Source organism: Crotalus tigris, unplaced genomic scaffold (assembly GCF_016545835.1).
Source record: "Crotalus tigris isolate CLP2741 ecotype Arizona unplaced genomic scaffold, ASM1654583v1 scf7180000017567.3851432, whole genome shotgun sequence".
Classification (NCBI taxonomy): Eukaryota; Metazoa; Chordata; class Lepidosauria; order Squamata; family Viperidae; genus Crotalus; species Crotalus tigris.
Window position 1 is genome coordinate 3814349 of NW_024096477.1, and position 23425 is coordinate 3837773.

At 38.1% G+C, this 23425-nt stretch overlaps 1 protein-coding gene across 3 annotated transcripts; it reads left to right on the top strand.

Moving 5' to 3' along the window:
- Positions 1 to 1686: 1686 nt before the first annotated feature.
- LOC120311379 (ribonuclease P protein subunit p40-like) lies at positions 1687 to 16952 on the top strand. 3 transcript variants are annotated; one of them, XM_039350808.1, is made up of 9 exons: positions 1687 to 1850; positions 7070 to 7214; positions 7895 to 7963; positions 8734 to 8829; positions 9353 to 9478; positions 11060 to 11258; positions 13562 to 13696; positions 15146 to 15366; positions 15805 to 16952. In XM_039350808.1, exons 1-8 carry the CDS (start codon positions 1725 to 1727, stop codon positions 15339 to 15341), a joined length of 1092 nt encoding a protein of 363 aa, XP_039206742.1. In that variant the 5' UTR covers positions 1687 to 1724; the 3' UTR covers positions 15342 to 15366; positions 15805 to 16952. The 3 variants fall into 3 exon arrangements, with proteins under 3 accessions (XP_039206742.1, XP_039206733.1, XP_039206748.1); XM_039350799.1 differs by lacking the exon at positions 15805 to 16952 and having other exon boundaries at positions 15146 to 15694; XM_039350814.1 differs by lacking the exons at positions 7895 to 7963; positions 15805 to 16952 and having other exon boundaries at positions 15146 to 15694.
- The last annotated feature ends 6473 nt before the right edge of the window (positions 16953 to 23425 follow it).

The following is a 23425-nucleotide window of genomic DNA, read 5'->3' on the forward strand; positions in this document are numbered from 1 at the left end:
ACCTTTTGCCCTTTTTTGTGTGTGTCGGGAGGATTCTTCTAGATTTTATTTAGATCTCACATTTCTTAACCATCCATCTCCCTCAGAGAGGGGCTCTGAGCGGTGTATTCATTGTAGATTTTCTTGCTGATTTCAAGGCCAAAGGGAAAGACAGGACTCCGAAGGTCTCTCTTGTTCCAACCCAAATCAAGATTTTTTTAGATGACAGAAACTCTTGGCTTCTTACCTGGCAGTCCAGTCTTCCAGTTTTATTAACTGAAGATATTACTTACTTTTTTGGAAAAAAATATACTTATTCTGTAACTTCTGTTGATGAAATTGTTGGACATCAACAGCAAAAGAAACAATGAAATGAAGGAATAGAAAATCCATGTGCAGGACAGAAAAACCAAATGTAACAACAAAAAACAATCTACGGGGTCTCAATAATGATTTTACTTCACAGCTTGGGAGTACAAAGAGAATTTTAAGGACATTTGGAACAGCATCACGGCAAGATCCATGTGTTGCTCCGGAAGGCAGTAGAGTAAGCAGAGTTCTAGGTCCCAATAGATCAGCGGTTCTCAACCTATGGGTCGCAACCCCATTTGGGGTCGAACGACCATTTTACGGGGGTCGCCAAACAACGCGATCCGCCATTTTTCCCCCTCAGGGGGTGCCGCCGCGCATGCGCGCCACACATGGGGGCGCCGCCACGCATGCGCACCGCGCATGGGGCGCCGCCACGCATGCGCGCCGTGTGACGGGGTCGCCGTCACACAAAGGTTGAGAACCGCTGCAATAGATGATGTAATATAATCAAGGGGACTTGGAATACACTCACTATGGCATTACAGATGGTTGTAATTTGGATCATAAGAAAAGTAAATGGTAAAGAGCAGGAATTAATGAAAGGAAAAGCAGAAAAATGTTATGTTGTTGTGTTAGTGAGACTAACTATGGAGGATGTAATTGAAAGTGGTTTGATCTTTTAGAGTAGCACTGCTGCATAAGGAAACAGCAATAACACTTACAGATATCAAACCAGACAAAGTGGTGGTCCTGGCACTGGTATCAAAGTCCAAGCTTTTCTACATGGAAGTGCAGAAAAAGAGTGGGACTTGGATCATAATGCTGCTACTGCCATCTTGTTTATAACTCCCCCCTCTTACTACAGCTCACAACTATCACCGTTTGGCCTTTTCACTCACATTTTGTGTACAGGGTATCCCCTTTCCCTGGATAGACTGAGACTAAACTCACTTTGGGTTAGGATTTCATCACCACTCATTGAATCATGTCTAGCTGCAGCCACGTTTGTTCAATTTCTTACAATTTTTTTCTTTAATTTGCTCTACCGCAGTTTTTCAACCCCAGCCACTATGATGGACTGCAACTCCCAGAATTCCCTAGCCAGGACGCTGGCTAGGAAAGTCTGGGAGTTGAAGTCCACCGATCTTAAAACAAGTGAGGTTGATAAACACGGTTTTCAAAAAAAAAACCAACCCCCCCCCTGCTCCCCAAAAAGCTTTTTATTGCTACGCCCTCCTTTCTGCTCCCGGCACTTAAGTAAGGGCGCGGACGCTTCAGCTGTAACGTGCTCGATACGCGTGAACAACAACATTTACCCCGCCCTAGGGCGGGCTCGCTGGCTCTTTTCTCCGCCTCCTTACGAAAGCGTGACGTAAAGATCCCGCCTCAGTTCTGTCCAGTCCGGCTTCCGCTGCCGGCAGGCGCGGGAGAAGATGTTTGTTCCTTTGCGGTGGATCCGCGAATCTCCCCGCCACTTGCTAGTGTGCGAGAGAAGCCACGTGCAGCACGCGCGATCTCGACATGTGGCGCACGTGCGGGAGCACGCTTTCAATTGTGGGGTGAGTGAGTGGGTGTGGGTGTGTGTGTGGGGGGGGGGGGAGCGCCTGGCTCTGAGGCTGTTCAGAAGGGAAGGAGAAGCCGATTTTTTTCCTAAGAGGCAAAGCGATTTCTCTGTATCCGTGGCCATTCCGGCTGCGGGTTCAACTGGGAAGCAAGATTGCATGTTTCTTTAAGGAGAGGCATCCTTTTAGGGGCGGTTGAAAGGTTTAGCAAATGTGTAGTGGCCCATAGTAGAGAAAGTTGTACTCGGTCATGAAACCAACCATAATGTGAGTTGCGCATCTATTTGTTTGTGTCTCCAATCACACTTGGCCAATACTATTTATCAGTTTGTATGCAGCCTCAATCACTCGGGTAACTACAGGCGGCTTATATACTGCGATTAAAACAGTGTGAAATGATGTGTAGGCAAAGAAGCAAAAACCAGAACGTAACACCCACTGAGTGTTGGGGGGGGGGATAATAACTACAAAAGTTGTAACAAATGAAATAGAGGCAAGTCCGAGTTAATAGACTTTGAGGCACCAGGAGAGTTCTTGTTTTAATGTCCCTGGAATCCTCATCCTCGTTGGTGTAGTGAACTGTGATTACCATTTGCACTTTTTTGTACTTCATGCAGGTTTTGATTCCATTTTTTTTCTTTGAAGTCCAGAGCTCTGGTTTACATTCCTCAAAAATAAGACTTATTCTCAGTTGAAGGAAGGAAGAATTGCAGTATAAAATCTGTTCTAACATTCCACAAGAAGCTTTTTAATTGTTTTGTTTTATTATGTAGTCCCTGACTTAACAGTCAATTCATTTAGTGATCCGTCGAAGTACAAGGGCACTGAAAAAGTGAGTTATGACCATTTTTCACGCTTACAACTATTGCAGCATCCCCATGACCAAAATTCAGATGCTTGGCAACTGATTCATATTTATGATGGTTGCGGTGTCCCGGGGTCATGTGATCACCTGTTATACTCTTCTCACAAACAAATCAATGAGAAGCCAGATTCATTGAACAACTGTGCTACTGACTTAACAACTGTGGCAAGAAAGGTCGCAAAACTCACTTGACAACTGTCTTGCTTAGCAACAGAAATTTTGGGCTCAATTGTGATCATAAGTTGAGGACTACCTGTATCCACCCAGCATAGTTCATGCTTCTGTATCTCCTATAACAGTGATGATGAACCATTTGGGCTCATCATATCAAAAATTACGAAAAACCTAACTTGATTCTCCTAGTTGTCATCAGGTGTCTCCCCAACGAGAGAAATAATTATTTGCATATTCATTTATTTAAAAACAATACAGTCCAATCATGTGTGCTGCTATGTATTATATAAAGAAATGTCAGATAATTACAAAAATGAAACAGGAGTAGAACCAATTTGTTTGGTCTATGGTTAAGACACCGCACTAGAAAGCAGGAAACCGAGTTCAAGTGCTGCCTTAGCCTTAAAAACCAGCTAGGTGACTTTGGTCCAGTCACTCTTTCCCAGCCCAACCCATCTCACAGGGCTATTGTGAGGAAAACAGGAGAAAGGTGTGTTGGACATCTTTGCTGATTTGAATTATTTGTAAAAATAATAAAGATGGGATACAAATAATTTTTCGGAGGATGCCCAAGAGCACACCTTATTCTTGTTCAACCTCCACACCCTTCAAAACTTGCATGAGAATGAGGCATGCTTTCAAAAATAGTTGTGGGGTGTTAGTGAATGCTGGTGTGTCGTATTTGATAAACATGTCATAGGTTCGCCATCACTGTCCAGTGAGATACTTACATAATGTTTATTTATATGTCTGTTCCACAATGCCTCTAAATGTGTTTACAATAAAAGCATTCCTAATAAAAATACATTAAAATAATATAAAATACTGCTCATTAAAAATTAAAACATCCATGAAAAATTAAAACATTCATTAAAAATGGTGGTAGGCAACACTGACACTTTCCAATATTCATAACAGGATGAACCAGTTTGAAGAGGCCTTTGTTACTCTAAACCAAATAAAAGAGAACAAAAAATAAAATAATACAGTACACTGTAGTAGCAACATTATTTCAGTAATGCCACTAACTGGAACAAGTATCTTAAATTTCAATTGCCCCCTCTTTAATTTTATGGTGCTGCTTGTTGCTATATTTTTTAATATGAGGTTCTCTGTGTGTGTTGAAAGTTCATGTCTGCTTATGCATTGTGATTTATGTATATTTAATTAAGTGGAACTGTTGTATTATACAGTGAGGGAAAAAAGTATTTGATCCCCTGCTGATTTTGTACATTTGCCCACTGACAAAGAAGGGATCAGTCTATAATTTTAATGATAGGTTTATTTTAACAGTGAGAGATAGAGCAACAACAAAACAATCCAGAAAACCATATTTCAAAAAAGTTATAAATTCATTTGCACTTTAATGAGTGAAATAAGTATTTGATCCCCTATCAACCAGGTGTCTTTTATGCAGGTAATGAGTGGAGATTAGGAACACTCTCTTAAAGGGAATGTTCTTAATCTCAGCTTGTTACCTGTATGAAAGACACCTGTCCACAGAAGCAATCAATCAGATTCCAAACTCTCTACCATGGCCAAGGCCAAAGAGCTGTCTAAGGATGTCAGGGACAAGATTGTAGACCTACACAAGGCTGGAATGGGCTACAAGACTATCGCCAAGCAGCTTGGTGAGAAGGTGACAACAGTTGGTGCTGTTATTCGCAAATGGAAGAAACCCAAAATAACTCAATCTCCTTCAGTCTGGGCTCCATGCAAGATCTCACCTCATGGAGTTTCAGTGATCATGAGAACGGTGAGGAATCAACCCAGAACTACACAGGAGGATCTTGTCAATGATCTCAAGGTAGCTGGGACCATAATCACTAAGAAAACAATTGGTAACACACTATGCCAGTGGTTCTCAACCTGTGGGTCGGGACCCCATTTGGGGTCGAACGACCATTTCACGGGGGTCGCCAAACAAGGCTGTCAGCCATTTTTCCCCCTTTTCTTTGGCCACGCCCCTGGCACCCGGTGATGTATAAGTGGTTGGGGGTCACCACAACATGGGGAACTGTATTATGGGGTCGTGGCATTAGAAAGGTTGAGAACCACTGCACTATGCCATGAAGGGCTGAAATCCTCAGTGCCTGCAAGGTCCCCCTGCTCAAGAAAGTACAGGTACAGCCCCGTCTGAAGTTTGCCAATGAATATCTGAATGATTCAGAGAACTGGGTAAAAGTATTGTGGTCAGATGTGACCAAAATCGAGCTCTTTGGCATCAACTCAACTTGCAGTGTTAGGAGGAAGAGGAATGCTGCCTGTGATCCCAAGAACACCATCTCCACTGTTAAACATGGAGATGGAAACATGCTTTGGGGATGTTTTTCTGCTAAGGGGACAGGACAACTTCACCGCATCAAAGGGACAATGGACGGGGCCATGTACTGTCAAGTCTTGGGTGAGAACCTCCTTCCCTCAGCCAGGGCATTGAAAATGGGTCGTGGATAGGTATTCCAGCATGGCAGTGACCCAAAACACACAGCCAAGGCAACAAAGGAGTGGCTCAAGAAGAAGCACATTAAAGTCCTAGAGTGGCCTATCCAGTCTCCAGACCTTAATCCCATAGAAAATCTGTGGAGGGAGCTGAAGGTTCAAGCTACCAAATGTCAGCCTTGAAACCTTAATGACTTGTAAGGTGCTTCAGCACAGTATTCTATTAGTATTTGTAGAATGAAATTGGATGTTAATACATTGCCTATAGAACTCTTATCATCATGGAATCTGTATTTTTCATTTCACTATCTAGTTCTAGTTTCATATAATAATTTGTGCATCTGATGAAATTGATTAAAAGTGTGTGCCTTAAGGTATTGAGAATGCTGAACACTTCATTTTGTAAGCAAGAGATTAATACAGCTATTGTTCTGGAAGTCAGTAAAACCAAGAGCAATGGAGCTATGGTACAGCGCAGAAGTGAATTAATCTGGCCTCCTTAAAATGGCTAAAAGATTAAAATCATCATAGAAATTGTCCCAATATCCTCCTTTCCAACAAGAATATCAACATTCTAATAAAGGCCTGAGAAGGAATGTTTGTTGAAAAAATTCTTCACATGCCAGGAGCCTAGTGACTGAAAAAATGAAATTCCAATCAGAAGATTAAGGCCACTGGATAATTTAGACATTATAGGAGAGTTGGGTTAGTCTGTGGTAGCTAGAAATTAGAAGTAGTCTGAAAACACAGTTTTTGATTAACAGATTTTATTAAAAATCAAAAACTTCTGTGAGCTATGCATCATTTCCATTGAAGTATATTCATTTTGTTTTATCATAAAAGATAAAATACAAAACACAAAAGCAAACAAACAAAAAAATATATATCCAGCACTTACAACAACAAAAAAGAAAGAAGATTGGTATACAAAATAGGAGAAAAGGTGACCCAAATGTCAAATTTAACATTAAACAAATAGAATCCATCCCAGCTGAATGCTGAAAAAAAAGAGAAAACAATAAATTCTCCTTCCCTTTTACAAATATATATAAACATACACACACAAACAAACACAAACATATAAAAAGAAAAAAGAACAAGTTAACAGGTTAACAGGTTAAGGTAAACATTACACTAATCTTCAAATCTCTCTGTTAACCATCTGTTATTGTATTTAACATGTAGAAAGTCCACAAATGGCTTCCAGACTCTTATAAAACTATCTAATCCATTATCTCTGATCAAAGCAGTTAATTTCACCAGCTCTGCTAATTCAGTCAATTTTAAAATCCATTCTTCAACAGTTGGCTATGCATCATTTTGTCAGAGATGGGTAATTAAATTGATGTTGGATTTTCAAAGGAGATGTAGTGGAGGAGGGGAAGGTAGTTATAATTGTAATGTTTGTAAATTGCCTTGAGATTACTTGATCTACAAGCAGTGCATAAACATTTAAAGCAATAGTCAATATGAGTGCCATAATGAAGATAGGCATGTACCATAGACAGAGAAAGCCAATGACGTATAGTGGGTCACCGAATTGGAATTGGATTCAAGAAATGATGTATTATACAGTAGACTAAACATTGACCTGCCATTTGGTATTGTTATTTTGTGCAAGATCTATGGCATTGTTTCATTTTGATGTTTTGCAAGAAACTATGTAAAAATGTGTGTTTCAATCCATTTTATCAATGATTAGAAGATCTGATTTGTGTCCCAAATGTTCTTTTGGTAGGTGTCCTTTTTGATACCTGATTGTGGAATAGTTCCACAAGCCCTAAAAAATGCAGTTGCTGATATTGGGGAATATTACCTTGTAAAGAATTTATTTCTTCATGAGTTAGTGACCCAAGAATTCATTAACACATTTGTGAAGAAAGGTAAGTAAGAATTGACTTAGATAACTCAATATGAAAGTAGCTTTGAACTCTCCTGAGCTCCCATCCCATGGAATGCATGCCATCAGTCCTGCTCCTACTCACAGTTGGTAATAAATTATTATGATCTCAGAATATGTTATAATCCTTAGGAGATAATATGTTTCATTTTGCTTTTGTTTTAGGATGGGGAATTCTGTAACTTTCCAAATTGAAATTCCCTGAAATTGAAAATCCACAGTGATGGACATAGCTATTTTAAACCCCATTTAATAATACGAGGATCTCTTCATCCTTTTATTTGCAGCATTCCCTCATGCGGGTTAAGTAGCTAACCTGCGGCACTGTATGAAAGTCTTAGGTCTCATGTGTTCTTTGTCTTTTAGAAGCAATAACCTTTTGTGACATTGCTAGAACTAGCAATTGCCTCCCCGTATTGCTTCTCAAGAACGAATCTAGAGGGAAGTACCGGTATATTCCCTGGCCCAACACTAGTGCTGTGGAGTTGGAAGAGAAAATATAGCAGTAACTCATAAAACTGTTGTAATAATCGCCATCCAGGAAACCCGTTTGGTTGGAGATAAATAAGTTTCTTCCTCTTAATAGTGGTTCTGTCTTGTATTTCTAGTATGGTGTTATTTTTTTTTAAAAAAAACAACATCCAAACCTTGTGTGTATTTTAGGTACATGTTATGCTCTTACATATAATACAAGAATTGACCAAGACAATACAGCTGCTTTGTTACCAACAGGTATGAAATCAGATTTAAGATATAAGAGATGTTTAATAGCTCCAGAATCTTAGTTATTTAACTCAGTGGGATTAAGCAATAATTGCTAAGAATAAGGGAAGATCACAGTATACATATGAATCATTTAGCCAAGTATCATGTTTATATACCTCAAAATTAAGCACTGACATGTACACCTTCCCAAGTCTTCTTCATACGTAATTTGAAGGTACACTTTTAGCCACTTCTTTTTAGGTGGAAGGATTGGAAAAATCAATTCTTACACATATATATTCTATAAGTTAATTTCACTTTGTACACCTCCTTCAGCATGCAACAAAGAGAACGGACATATTCAGCTCCTGCTTAGTTGCATTGTTCTTTATCCCCCAGAAAAGAGCTTTGTATGGAATTTCTGAGCTGGCGTCCCTAACCTTTAAAAATTGGGGCAGAGGGAGAAAAGCAGTTTTATACCTTTTGAGAAATTAAGCAATTTATATCATCCAGGGCAAGACGTAAATTCAGCTATCTGAATTTTTTTGAAAAACTGGAGTTTAGTATCAGTGGAGTTAAATGCAAAGGCAAAGAAGCAAAATGAGGTCATGAATTTGGTCTAAAAATTTTTTTATGAGGATAAATTAACACAGTTGATGTTTGTACCCCTTTGTGTAATTGTATATGGTGAGTTTTTAGGATGAAAGAGTTATGTCTATTGCTAATTTTTGGTGTTAAAATATGTACAAATGAAATAGGTTATAACTTGTTCTGAACCATATGGGTTTTGCTTGTAGGCAAATTGATTTTATCAGTAGACAAGGATACTTATGAAGAACTTGGACTGCAAGGCCATCCTTCTTTGTATTCTGGTAAAAAGCCAATGAGATACAGTAAGTGTCCATAGTTCATAAATAATACCTATTTGTTTCTGGTTCTTAAATAGTTTTAAGAAGATTTGGGAGGGGGGGGGGAAGACTTGGAAACTGGAATTCAGTTGAGTTCAGTTTGAAAAAAAAAAAAAAACATTTTAGCCACTTGTACATGAAGTGGCTGCCCTGACCCATTAATAGAGAACCCTTCACAGAATTTTTCATGTGCCGGTATTGTAGTTGCTGTGTTGGAAATAGCTGGAAGTCTGGGATTTTTTGGAAGTGCAGGAGTGTGTTTCCGTCTGGCGGATGTAGACATTGGGAATAGAGCTGAATTGGGGTCAGTATTAGGGTCCAACTGAATTATAATGTCTTGCACATATATTTTATTATAACATTTAACAGAATTTTTTTGTACTAATATAAAGTAGAGGGAGAGAGAGAGAGAGAGAGAGAGAAAGAAAGAAAGAAAGAAAGAAAAGCTTTTTAATTATCCAAATAACATGTGAACTATTAACACTTGTCCTTTTTGTTCCTTTAATAGTTATTACAGTTGACTTGATGGATACAACTTTCAGTCCAGAAAATAAAAAATATAAGAGAATAATTTGGGCCCTGAAGGAAAAAAAGCCACTTGAGTTTGATTTCTTATTAACTTGGCAACCCACAGGTAATAGAATTACAAAAATTAATTATTCTTGGCTTTTAATATTTTTATGCGCGCCTTCAGATGCCTATATGTATATGAAAAACAAGATACAATATGAGAATGAGAATTATATAATATAATCTGGGAAGACTGCTTTTAGGTTTGAATGTAGGGTTTTTTTGAATTAAGCTCAACTGTAGGTATCTTAATCAACTCATACAGATAATTTTTTTGGGGGAAATAACACTGTGCCATTGTACCACTGAGTTTTTCCAGCTTGCTAGTTTAGCCTATCGCCCTGGGAATTTCCTAGTGATCTCCCATTCTATCCTTGTTAGTTTTTTGAGGTCATCTAAGATCAGCCTATTGTGGAATTATTTCAAATAAAAAGGAATGTTTCTTAATGATTTAAAGTACAACAGTAGGTTTGAATATGAAATTAAAGGCAACATAATAGTACAAAGTACAGTAAAACCATAATTTAATGCAGGGCTTTTCAACCAGTGGTACGGGTACCACCTGTGGTACATTGGCACCTGGCAGGTGGTACGTGACCATCCTAGAAAAGTGGTAGCAGGGGAGGGGAATGAGCTGAATCGGTGGCAGCACCGCACAAGCCTGAGCGAGAGATGGCTGGAGCTGCAGGGCTGTCAGGGCTCAGCAGAAGCACCAGGATCAGTGCCAGGCTCCAGCTGGAGCTTGGCGCTGATCCTGGTGCTTCTGCTGAGCCCTGAAGAAGCACCAATAAGCTGGAAAGTAGAACTGATCCTGGCGCTTCTGCTGAGCCCAGAAAAAGTGCCAATCAGCTGGAATGTTGCAGCATCTCCAGGGTCTTGTGATTTACATTCAGATGCCTGGCAACTGATTCATATTTATGATGGTCACAGTGTCCCAGGGTCATGTGAAGTGACCAAAACCTGCTGCAACCACCCAGCAGACAGGGGGAATAAAAACCAAACACCCCCACCCCCACTTCCAATCCTCAACAGAAATGCTCACAACAGTGTAAACCTCAGACAGGAAGAAGAGCACCACTGGGAGGCCAGGCAGGTATCTTGCTTGGCTGTGACTTGGGGGGGGGGGGGGCACTTTTTTCAGTTCAGTCAAACAGTAACTAAGCAAACTGTTGTAAGTCAAGGACTACCTGTACTTTATCACTTTTTTTTTGTCATCAAGTTTTTGACACCTTGCTAGGCGACTGGTGGTACTCGGATGTTGCCATATCCTAAAAGTAGTACAATGGGTGAAAAGGTTGAAAAGCCCTGATTTAATGGACCATTTGATGGGACAGGGTATTTGTTATTCCCAAATGTCTGATAATCTAAAATACGTGATTTGCAATAATTGCTACTTAAACTCAGGCAAAATGGCTTAGAGAGGTCATTCTCTGAGAACTGAATCTGAGAGTAAAAAGTTGGATGCCATAATCTTTGGACATTGCATAGATGCAGTTGCAAGAAGACTTCATTTTAATGCAGCTTTTCAGTAGATTAGATCTCTTTTCATGTACCATGACAGGAACTGGAATACTTTAACTCAGGATGTTTATTTTTGTGCAATGATTATCCGTCTTTCAATGTGGGATGATTTTTTTTTTTTAAGGATCAGAAGAAGCAAATTTGATGTCCTATTTTTCTAAAAAGGAAATACAGGCTTACCAGCCAAAAGTAACTTTTAGCACATTAAGAAATGTGCAGTGTCCAATTCTAGAGAGTGATAAATTGCATGGCGAGTCAGATGGAGCATGCAGCGCCCAAGAACTGTTTGAGTGGCTTGGGGCCATTTTTACTCATGCTGGCTTGTAAGTATGTTTGCATTTATTTACAGTTAGCAAATCAAGAAGCAAATGATGAAACCATCATCATACAGCCAAAAATAAATCTTTGCCAAATTCTAAATTTGTGGAAAAAATGGGATTTTAAAGAACATGTTATCTCTAGGGAGACCTTGGTGATATTTGGAAGGGGTAAATTATCTAGGGGTGTATTTTTGTCTTGGCACTTTGCCCTTCTCTTGAAGGCCAGCTGTGCATCCACCCCATCTGCTTCCAGTTTGAAGTCCTGACTGTTTGCTCTCCTGTTACAGTATCTATAACCTGGCTGCCTTTTTGTCCCTTAAGCCCCTGTGTGATATTGTGTGTTTTAAATTTTACTTGGTGGTTTTATGGATTGTAACTTGCCACAAGTTCCGCTGGATAGTGAGTAAGTTACAAATGTTTATGGATGAATGAATCCCAGTGGACTTTTATTAGCAAGAGGTTTCTTGCTAACCTATTCATTTATTCAGTTTATGCGTGCAGGCATGCAATTTGTATCTCATCCACTTGTACATACTCTGGATGGCTAAGTTCCATGCCCCCCCAAAAAAATGCAAGTATTATATAGATCAATTTCTTAGCAACAAAAGGGTCCTTTTTAGGAAAAGGGAATGGAGCTCCCTTCAAAACCAAGCCCACCCCTCTGCAAGTAAGCAAAGGACAGATTTCTGTCGTCACAAAATAATGAATGAATGCTCCAAACAGGTTTTATTTTTCATTTTCTCAGTTAATTTAGAATAGCCATTGGAAGGGAAAAGAAGGATGTGTGATATAGCTGGAGTATAAAGGAATATTTAAAAAAACCCACAAGGGGCAGACATACAGAAGAGTCCATCCTTGCCAAGGATCAGATAGCAATAGCAATAGCACTTCGACTTTTATACCACTTCACAGTACTTTACAGCCCTCTCTAAGCAGTTTACAGAGTTGACGTATTGTCTCCAATAATCTGGGTCCTCATTTTACTGATCTCGGAAGGATGGAAGGCTGAGTCAATCTTGAGCCAGTGAGAATCGAACTGCCGAATTGCTAGCAGCCGGCAGTCAGCAGAAGTAGCCTGCAGCATTGCATTCTAATTACTTATTTGAGCAGCATCATGGCTCAAATCAACATCCACTTAGCTTTAGAGCAGACCTGTCAAACACAAGGCCCGGGGGCCGGATGTAGCCCGCAACGTGGTTTCATGTGGCCCGCAAAGCCATCCTAGCCCAGGCCAGCCAGGAGCCAATGTACAATTTTGTGGTGGCCATCTATGCTGAAATGCATTCAGTCTTAGCTCCACAAGGCCATCTGGAAACAGCAAGGAACCAGCCCCTGCCGCGTCAGCCCTGCTCCTGGGTGCATGCTGGGGAGGTGTCACCCTTTGTGAGGAATGAAGAAATGCACCATCGCTTGGAAGTGGCCAGCAAATGGCCCTCACCTACTTCATATATTTGGCTTGATGGGCTCCGGGGGAGAGGTTTCAACAGGCTTTTCCAGTAGACTATGCCTTGGCGCTTGCCCTGGTCCCACCCCCTTCTGCCAGAGACCCTCAGATCTGTCCCACTCCTGCCCAGGCCCCCACAGGCACCCTTGACGCGAATGATGTAGAGATGGCCATGCCCATCCAGCAGGCCACACCCACTCCAGCCGCACCCACCCTGGCCACACCTACCCAGCCCCCTGAAGACAACCGCAATGCTAATGCGGTCCTCAATGAAATTGAGTTTGACACCCCTGCTTTAGAGAATGAGCACTCTAATCCAATCAGTTTAAATATAATAATCACAAGAAAATTCATCAAATGAAGTACCCCCCATCACATCTCAAATCATTACATCTACTCTATTATATCAAATTCAACTTTCATTAATTAAAAAGCGCAGATGGAATACTTTTAAGAAGTGTTAACATTTCTCTCTCTTTTTTAAAAAAGCTCACAACTAAATAAAACGACATAACAGATAATGTAATTGCAAAAAATGCTAAGAAAAAATATAGAAAAATGTATAAAAACAGCAGCATAAAATAGCAGGAGCAGTCAAAAAGAGAACAGAAGTTACTTAAATTCTGTATAAAAATGCTAACACCTTTTGGTTTTATTTGCTTATTTGTTTATGGAGTGCCTGCTATATCTAGATAATTAATCAGTGAAACTCTGCTATAAAGCTCCAAAACATGAAAAAAAGCAATTAGCCCTGAATGGATGTTAAGTATCTAATATAATTTTTAAGCAGAACATTTATTTGCCATGTTCAAATGTTACATGTGTCCCAGAGCTGTTTATCTTATATATCTTCTATTTGCAGAGAAAACACATCTTCTAGTTTTTTATCAACCTGTGTATGTCCTCAGCCAAGCACACTGATAGAACAAGTTTTGATGTGTACAGTAACTGGCTTTATACCATCAGAAAAGATAATTCATTTATTGGAACAAATATGGTAAGTAGTGACTTGACTAATTAGCATCTACGGTTGTTCAAATTAAGGCTGCTGCCTAGAATTGCTAGAGAATTAATCCCACAGAACATAGCCATATTTCTGCAATATTTTTTTTTTTTTTTGTATTAAGTTTCTCTTGTGCCTGCAAGGCCGCATTTCCATTCTACTTACTTAATTTTTTTATTTGGTGGTAGTAACTTTTATCTCAGTTTACTGCAACCTTCCAAATATTATTGTTAGAACATTTCACTTAAATTTAAGGGCAGCAAGGAGGTTTTTTTCATTGAAGAGCATTTGAGGGCAGGTCCAGGATAGGAATGATACTGGATTTCATTCAGATGAATTGAAATTAAATACCGAAAATGGAACAATTAAATATAGTGAGAAGTAATTTTTGCCACTTGAAAAAGTTACATTTGGAAAAATATGGAATGTTGGGTTCATTTATACAAAATATTTTAGGTTAAAAAACATGATAGTCATATAAGTGTATGTATATGCATAATTACATTAGATAATAATATATGGAATAGTAACTATTGTAACAGCATTATTATGATTTTTTTGTATTTTTCCACTTATTTTTAAGCACTTGTTATGTAGCTTTTTGATAATGAATGCATCTTTGTGTTTTGTTCCTTTTCTTTCTTTCTGATGTTATAATAAAAGAAAAAAAACTAATAAAAATAACATGTGAACAACATATAAAGTCTTGTGGTTTCCCAAGGCTTTGATGGGTACAGATTATGCATTCCTGATATAGAATATCAGAAATTAGAAAACTTAATTTCCTTTGAAATTATAACAATAATTTTTCATATTGTATTGATCACTAGAAGTTTGTTTAATGACTTCGGGTTTGAATAAGAATTTGTTTATTTTTTATTTTATGAATAAATATTCTCCTTTTTCTGTTTGTATATTCAAAAAGTGACATTGTCCATCCATGTTCGTGGCAAAGACAGTTTTTACATCAGTGCTGTTAAAGTGTTTGAGCCCAGTTACCCATTTTCTTGATTTTGAATAATGTCATTGCTACCAAAAAAACAAGAAAAACCTCACAAAATCCTGACTCCACACTTTCAGACAAAATGGAAGACCCATATTGGATTGTCTATTTACAAGCAATTTGTAATTGCTCCATTACCTTCAGGGTATACTCCAATTATCCCCTTGGAGGATGAAACAATGAACCATTGTTTCACATGTTGGTTTGCCCTCTATGTTAAATAAATTAATAATACATGGTTATCACTAAAATCCACTAGCCTTAAATAGAAACGACTAATTTCTCATGTTGTACTTCATGCCATATTTTTGACTCCAGTCTTATTATGCATATTGATATCATCATCTTGTAATCACAGTACATGGGAAAAGAATTGTTCCCTTTTGAATAGGTATGGTTTTTAATTTCATATACTTTATTCATTTTATCTTTTCCAACAGTTGCTATTTTAAAGACCCAAAGTTGGCTCACTGGATATCTCTGATTGTCCATGGTTTTGCTGACAGCCCTGTTTCCTGGAGAGAAAATGAACATGGCTTTCTAAAAGGAGGAGAGAATTTATACAACTTCATAATTTTTAGGAATCTAAGCTACTGGCTTCAAATGGCAGTAGGGGCATATGACAACTGTCCATAAATAATTGCCTTGAGTACCATTCCAGGTAGTAACTGTAAATAAACATTTTAATGAAAATATTTACCCTTTAGAAGGGTATGGGACATTTATTAGCTTCCTGACTTAAAAAAAGTGACTAAAACAGGGAAGTAATGTTGATCTTGAAGACATGAGTGTAAATAAGAATTATGAGGATTATGGTTTCTGCCAGTTTAGTTAAGTATGAATTCACAAGTTTCAAGCACTGTGCGCATTTTTCAAAATAAGATGATAAATTATTCTTACCAGAACTTATAGCAGGTCTATATATCTACATCTCTTAAAGCAAAAGTGGAATAAAAATAATAAAGTTTTGTTTGTTTTGAAAAAGCAAAGAAAATCCTTATTTTACCTTTGTGCCTTTAATTATTAACTGATGTACCTATTGCAGATTAGTAGCTTTTTGAAATTTGTAGAATGGGCTGACCTTTGTCTTAATTTTCAGAGTTTCATTAGGTACTTGGGGTGGACAGCAGCATCCATGGAGAAGATGGAGGCACATAACTTTGGAAGAAGACCCATTCTACCTGCATTCTTTCTTTAAAATTTCAACAATTAGGTTCTGCCACAAGGTGCTCATTAGCTACTTCAAGCACAGATTGTTTTTGAACTTAGACATATCTCAGACACTGGAGGGAACGTGTGCAAAACTTCTAAATTCCAAATGGTTTCAACCTGAAAAGGCCCCATTCTGAATCTGAAACACTTGTTTTGGATTTGAACTGAACTGTCGTGACTTTCCCAGAATTGTTCCAATGTTGTTCTGAACATTTCAGAAGTGTTTTGAGTGTAAAAGAGCTGTCTTGAACTCGAGGTGGGATGTTTTGGACTCGGGCTGTTCAAATTCAAAGTTTTTGCATGCCACTAAATGCTGAGTGTAACAGTTGAAAGGGGGCTAAGTTGAAGTGGTTACAAAAGGCACAAAAAAAATTAATGAACTAGTTTCTATTAAACAATTTGGAGTGTTAATGTTGATTAGATGTGCATTAGATTAGATTATAGATATTAGATTAAATATATGTAGTTGTGTATCCTAGTATGTAAGAGCATCTCATCCAAGCAAATTGAGTTCCCAGCCCAGCAGATTCTCTTCCAACCTCTGCCTGCGAGCAGACAAGACTTTTAGAGCTTCTTGACTAGAGCTGCTTCAAATTCAGGTGGGGCATCTAAAAACGCCACTTGGTTGCTGGCCTTGGCTTCATTCCCCTGAGAAGATGCTGCTGTATGAGCCAGCAGTGTGCAGCAGCAGCCAAAAAAGCTAATATAATCCTTGATTATATAAACAGAAGCATAGAATCAAAATCACGTGAAGTATTAGTACCACTTTATAAAGCCTTAGTAAGACCACACCTGGAATACTGCATCCAGTTTTGGTCATCACGTTACAAAAAAGATGCTGAGACTTGGGGAAAAGTGCAAAGAAGAGCAACTAAGATGATTAAAGGCCTGGATCACTAAAACATGAACAGTTGGAGGATTTGGGTTTGGCTAGTCTAGAGAAAAGAAGGACTAAGGGAGACATGATAGCACTATTCCAGTATTTGAGGGGGTGCCACAAGGAAGAGGGGGTCAACTTATTTTCCAAAGCACCAGAAGGCAAGACAAGAAACAACGGATGGAAACTAATCAAAGAGAGGAGCAACCTGGAATTAAGGAGAAACTTCTTAATTGAGGACAATTAACCAGTAGAACAGCTTGCCTTCAGACATTCTGGGTGCTTTATCACTGGAGGTTTTTAAGAAGAGCCTGGACAGTCATTTGTGTGAAATGGTATAGGGTCTCCTGCTTGAACAGGGGGTTGGACTAGAAGACCTCCAAGGTCCCGTTCAACTCTATTCTGATTGAAATAAATCTTCACAGTTCTTTCATTTTTCTTTATTTGAGCCAGTCCCAATTAAGAAGGGATTCTGTGTAGCACTTGTCCTTTGCCTCAGCTGCTTCTGACAGCTAAAATTGGTCAGATATTTTAAGAATAAATTGGTGAATTACTGTTTGATCAAACCCTATCTCAAAGTCATTTGATCTTATGCTTTGCAGCCTGCTTTACTTCACAGCATGAAAATTGCTTACCATAGTCACAATTTGAAGAGTGAAAGAGTTCAATCCTACACATTGGAAAGGCACTTGGTATCAATAAAATATCTTGATATACCTTATTTATCTCATAAGGGAGTAATTTTGTTGTTCATATATGCTGCCTTTATCAAGAGATAAACAAGAATTAGGTGACCTATATCTGATTGCAGAAGTATTTTGATGTGAACTCCAATTAAATTGTGGCAGCAGGCATGTAATAAAAATACGCTTGTTCTAATCCATTGATTACATCGCTATATCTAAACCAGTTGTTAACATGCCAGCATGATTTCTTGGCATTTTGTTGCTGAGCACTTAGGCATTCATTTGAGTTTGATGCAACATCACTTTTTTAGCCAATTTAATTTAGCCTATGTCACATTTAAATTATTTTTAAGATTTACAAATACAAGATAATATTAGGAAGTACTAAGAAAAGATACGTAGAGCTGGATATGTTTCTGGCAGAGCTTCAGAAATTTTATCATTGAAATTTGTTCCATTTCTTTTTATATCTGTTGTCTCTCTTGAAAACACACACACACACACAAACAAACAAAGCTGCAAAACTAAGTTAAAATGAATTTCCTTAATCGGCACAAGTGAAGGAAGTACTAAGAAGAAAATGGAATTCACACAACAGATTCCTATAGATATTCAAAATCCTGACTTTTCAATACAACACTTTTCAAATAACACGAATGTCAACGTTTATTAGACCTAATTGATTAAAAATGAAACCAGCTACTTCCTATAGAAATATTAAAACAAAAAATATTAATTATCCAATATTCAACAATTATAATAATGTAACTAATCGATTTTGCTAGTTTATTTAAAATGGTGAAGTAAAATTCAAAAACTTCAAGTAAACTTAAAGGGCTGTTGAGGATTTAAAAATATTTGTGGTGGGGCGGGAAGAGGTAAATTATAGACAGATTTGTTTCATGTTTATACTTATACTGAAAACTACCCAGTGTGCACCACTGCTGTTTTTCTGAAAAAGTTTGCTAGGTACCCTCACCAGAGGCACATTTTCTTTCAGAACCTCTCTATACACACTTTTTTTTCCCTATCAATTGTTATAATTTTGTTGCACAAAGAAGTTCCAGAAAGACTCTTCTCAAGCTGCAAGAGGACCCAACAGAAATGACAGAGGAGAGCACTGAATTAGATCATACAACTATCTTGAATACAAGATCTTCCTCTTAATCAAGAACTGAAATTGTATTGGAACTGTAGTTTTGGCATAAAACTTTGAATTAAGCCAAAACAAAACATTGCCCTGTTGATTAAATCAACTAGAAACTGTTATCTAATTTGCCAGTGGGGCACATTTTCAATAGTCTCTCTTGATTCTTATAACTGGCATGAGCTTTAGAGCCAGAGTCACAACCTCAATCCCACATCACCAGCTCTATTCATCTTCCCCAGTTTAGTTCCTAATGGAAGTGTTAGATTTAATGTCTAACATGCTGGGCTCCCAACTTTTAAGAATTCTCAGGTTTGATCAGAACCATCATAAAAAACTAATGCTATATTGCAAGCAGTTCTGAATACAGCCCTCACAGGAGGACTATTTCCATCTTACGCTCTTAAATTTTCCCAAACTCTGAGCTGGCCCCTAAGGAAAATTAATGATTTGATTCACCACAGTAGCACACTCTTATTTTTAAATAATTTTAGATTAACAATTAAAATAATAGTTTCCTAAAAGCATTTGAAGCACCCACACAAAAAAACCCCAACTATTTTCAAAAATGGCCGAAATCCTTTGCGGAGTATCTGCTTCCAAATGACTTCTAGCTTTCAAACCTGGACAGAAGAAAAAAGAAAATACTGGCCAACAGAATTCATGACGTAGGTTTTGCTCTCCTGGGCTTTTAGCCAGGCAACTCTTAAAACCAGCAATTACCAGCTGTTAGAGTGACACTGAAACCATTTTTCATTCTTTTTCCTTTGAAGAAGTTTCCTTGTTTTCTTCCAGAAAGTCTGAAGACTTTTCCCTGTGTCAGTAAGATATTGTGCGAAGTTACATTATACCAGGAATTGTTGACAGCAATGCTACCTCCTTCCTAAACTCTTTGAATGGCCTCTAGTGAGCTTGAGAAGTCAAATGCATGCACAGTTGAATTAATAAAATCTTCTGTGACTTTCACAATAAAAAGGGATATACAGGAAGGTAGGCAGAGAGATCATCCTGCAGGTAGCCTGGAGTTATAAAGAAGATGCCAAAAAGTAAAGTTCGGAATGAATTGAGGCTGGCAGAAAATTAAGAACAACAAAAAGCTAAGGAAGAGGAAAAATAGAGAAGAATCTGTATGCCAGTGATTTAATGGAGATGACAAAATGCCAATGGACAGAAAAATAAAGGCAGAATTATTCAATTTTTACTGTAGTGTAGCTTTCTCTAAAAAGAGGACCCAATTGACATCAGGCAAACATGAAAAGCAAAAATGGGAGAACTGAAATTTGAGATTGGTGGAAACATGGCTAGGGAAAACCTAATTATACTCAGTTTAAATCTCAGGCTAGCGAAAGGATTTTCTGATGGTTTGGCCATAACTCTATAACACTTTGAGAAATCCTGATGAGTTAATGTTTTATGGATTTGCTTACAGACAACTCCTTTTTTACGACTCTGTAGTCACTATTGAGGATACAGTTGGGACAACTGGATGAAACTGAGCATTTACTGGTTGGATGCCCTTCCTGACACCATGCAGAGTTCAGAGCAGATATTGTTATTTTTTGTGCCTTAGGAGAGAGAAAAATCTGCTGCTACCTAAGATTGAGCACTCATCCTTCTGAGTGACAGGTGAACATCTTTACCACTAGGCCACCATGCCTCTGGCTTACAGATAAGGGATGGGACAGGGGAGGAAGAGATAGTTGGTTTTTAACCCTATAGTGGGTGAAGAGCTACTAAATGTGTCTATTCTTATTTTGATAAAAGTTGGAAGTCTTTATATATAATTTCTCTGTTTTCTTTTTTCTTGCAACTTTTAAATTTTTTTCTTCTCTTTCTCTCTTAAGTTTGTATGAATAAATTATTAATAAAAATATATTAACAAATAAATTTCAAAATGATTTTTATAAGTTAGATAAATCAGCAGACAGTAGCAGAATAAACTAGGGAAAATTGAAAATTAGGGGATTAGGAAACAGAAAAAAGAGATGAGACTATAGAATAGGGAAGGTATCCTGGTACCTATATATTTCTCCTAATTGGTGGGATACAAGCACAGCATGTTGGCTGGCAAATAATTAGGAATGGATAGACTTCTGTGAACAACACATAAAACAACTTTGATGCCCTCCAGTGGTATACTGACCACAGTATGTCCAAACAGATCTATAGTCTCCTTACCCTTATCAGGAAATACTATATATAGCAAAGGTATGACTAAGGCTGCTAGCCTAGTTTATCAGCTTCTCTATTATGTGAAATCCTCAAATGAGCAAAGCCTTGGAGAATATCTAGGCCTCATTGGGTGATGACCATTGCAAAAGAGAAGATGGTACTTGGAACTTAAGAGAATTCGTGGCAGAAAAATCTAGCAATTACAGAAGGAAGATTAAGTGATCTTGTCTGTCTCCTTCCTTATATATTGGGAGAGTAATTGAACTCTCCCAAAGATTGTCATCTTCTATAGCAGAAGACAAAATATGGTCTGTGTTATTTCATGTATTTTTGGATAAATGGGTGAAGAATGCTGGCACCAGTGTTAGAGGTTTATTGTTTGGTGCGTGTGCGTGTGTGTGTGTGTGTGTATGAACATATGTATATTTTTGTATGCAGCTAATGCTATTTGTTTTATGGACGGGGCAAGAGAATGGGGGAAGGTTAAGAAAGTTGTACTTGATTGGAATGAACTTGCTGCTCAAGAAGACAAAAGATGAGATAAAGTATGTGGAGATTCTCAGTCATCCAGGTCATGGCTGTTCCAAAGGTGCTTTTTTCAAAAGGCAAGTGGATTTTGCTTTTTTCTTTGAAGATGTTTCGCTTCTCAGCCAAGAAGCTTCTTCGGATCCAAAGAACTGATAAGATAAAGAATGTCAGGCAATGCATCTAGTATTGCATACAAAACAGGGATAATTTGCAAGGTTACGAATGGTATGGAGGGGTATATGAATTGTATTGGTTTTAACTATTTTTAGTTATGTATCCCTTTCTTGTTCTCATTTCATCGCTTCAGTGGCTTTGGCTCATTGTCAACTTAATTACTTTCTTGATTACAAATTGCATGGGAGTCAGCAATGTAATGTGGCTTAAAAAAAATGGAAATGCCATTTTAGGCCACATTAACAATGGTTTCTAAATATGGATAAAGTTTATAGCACTGTATTCATTTCTGGGCATCAGACTTTAAGCAGAACAAAATGAAACCAATTTAAAGAAATGCAGCAAGGGTGATCAGAGGACAAGAAATTTATTAGATTAAAAAACATTGAAGGCATTTTAACCTTGAGCAGAAACACTGGTAGGGCAAGGAGTATGGTAACATTTTTGAAATATTTGAAAGGATGCAACCCTGAAGAAAGTTAATTGATCTTTATTGCCTCAGTGAACAAGTCACAAGCTTAAATTATGTGAAGGCAGATTCTGCCTTCTGCCAATGTTTGTGGGGGGGGGGGAACACTAGAAAGAACAGTTTGACAATTGCTCAGAGGGCTGATGCTCCCTTAACCCCATCCCCATGTTGAATGCATTTGGTCAAAATCTGAGGAGCCATTTTTTCAGGGATTCCTGTAGTTTAGTAGTTTATTAATTGGTCTTACAACTGTATCAATAAAATAATCAAATAAAAATATTGTCTGTAAATAATGCTTGAGTAGTAAATCTGACTCAATGGCCAAAGGTTTTGCACCCCAATCCAAGAAGACACATATGCTCTGAGCACCTTTAATTATAGTGGATCTAAGCACTGGATGAAGGAAGGCAACACAACGCAAATCTGATGGAAGAATATCTACCAAACAGGCATTTCACCAAAACATCACACTTGGCAGTCAGGTAGGCCAGCTAGATGGCAGCATTTGGAGATGCCAAAAAGCCAACCGTGATCATATCTGTTTAGGACTTGACTAGGAGACCATCAAGAAAGAATGGGAAGATGGAGAAAAACGTTTTGGAAAAAAGCAGTGGCCATTCAATAATAAACTGTGTGCATTCATATGTTCACAAAATCACCAGGATGGCCTCTTTGGAAACAGTTCATTATATTATATAGATAAATCTTTGATGATGTTTACCCAACTATATTTTTCTAGTTTTTGCATGGCAAATACAGGATTCTGAATGAAAGCATAGATATGGGCAACTTCTAGCCCTTTACATCTCATTGGACTACATTTCTCTACATCTCCTTGGACAACAATTCCTGGCTATGATAGTGTGTGTCTGTGGGTGTGTATCTGTGTCTGTCTGTCTGTATTTGGCTTTGTCAATCAGTGCCCACAGCTGTTACTGGGAAATGATTAAAGAATCAGTGCGATGCACAAAACAAATATGCCAAAAGTATGTGTGGATTTGTTAGGTTTAATTATGTCAGAAACAGCCCGAACGCATCAAAGCAAAGGGTGAGATGCACAAACTATTTCCACAGAATGCTTGCCAAGAAAAGCAGAACTTTTATCACAGCTCTTGCAGGGCCAAATACAGATAAGGACCACAATGAGAAAGCTGCTTCATTGTGAGTTCAGCTATTGAGTCATCTAGCTCGGTATTCTGGATACTAACAATACCTTTCTCAGGTTCAAAGAGAATTATTTACAAAATTGTGCCTGAAAGTATGACAACTTTTTCCATGTGACAACATAGTCCCTCCCCAATATTTACATTCAGTCTGTTTACATGTTAAATGTTTTCTGACAATACTGATAAACACACACACAGTGACTGTTCAAACTTAATGACAGTGCCGAACAAGTGATAGTTACAACCCCACCTCCAAAGTCTGAATATTGTAATGTCCCTGCAGCCATGT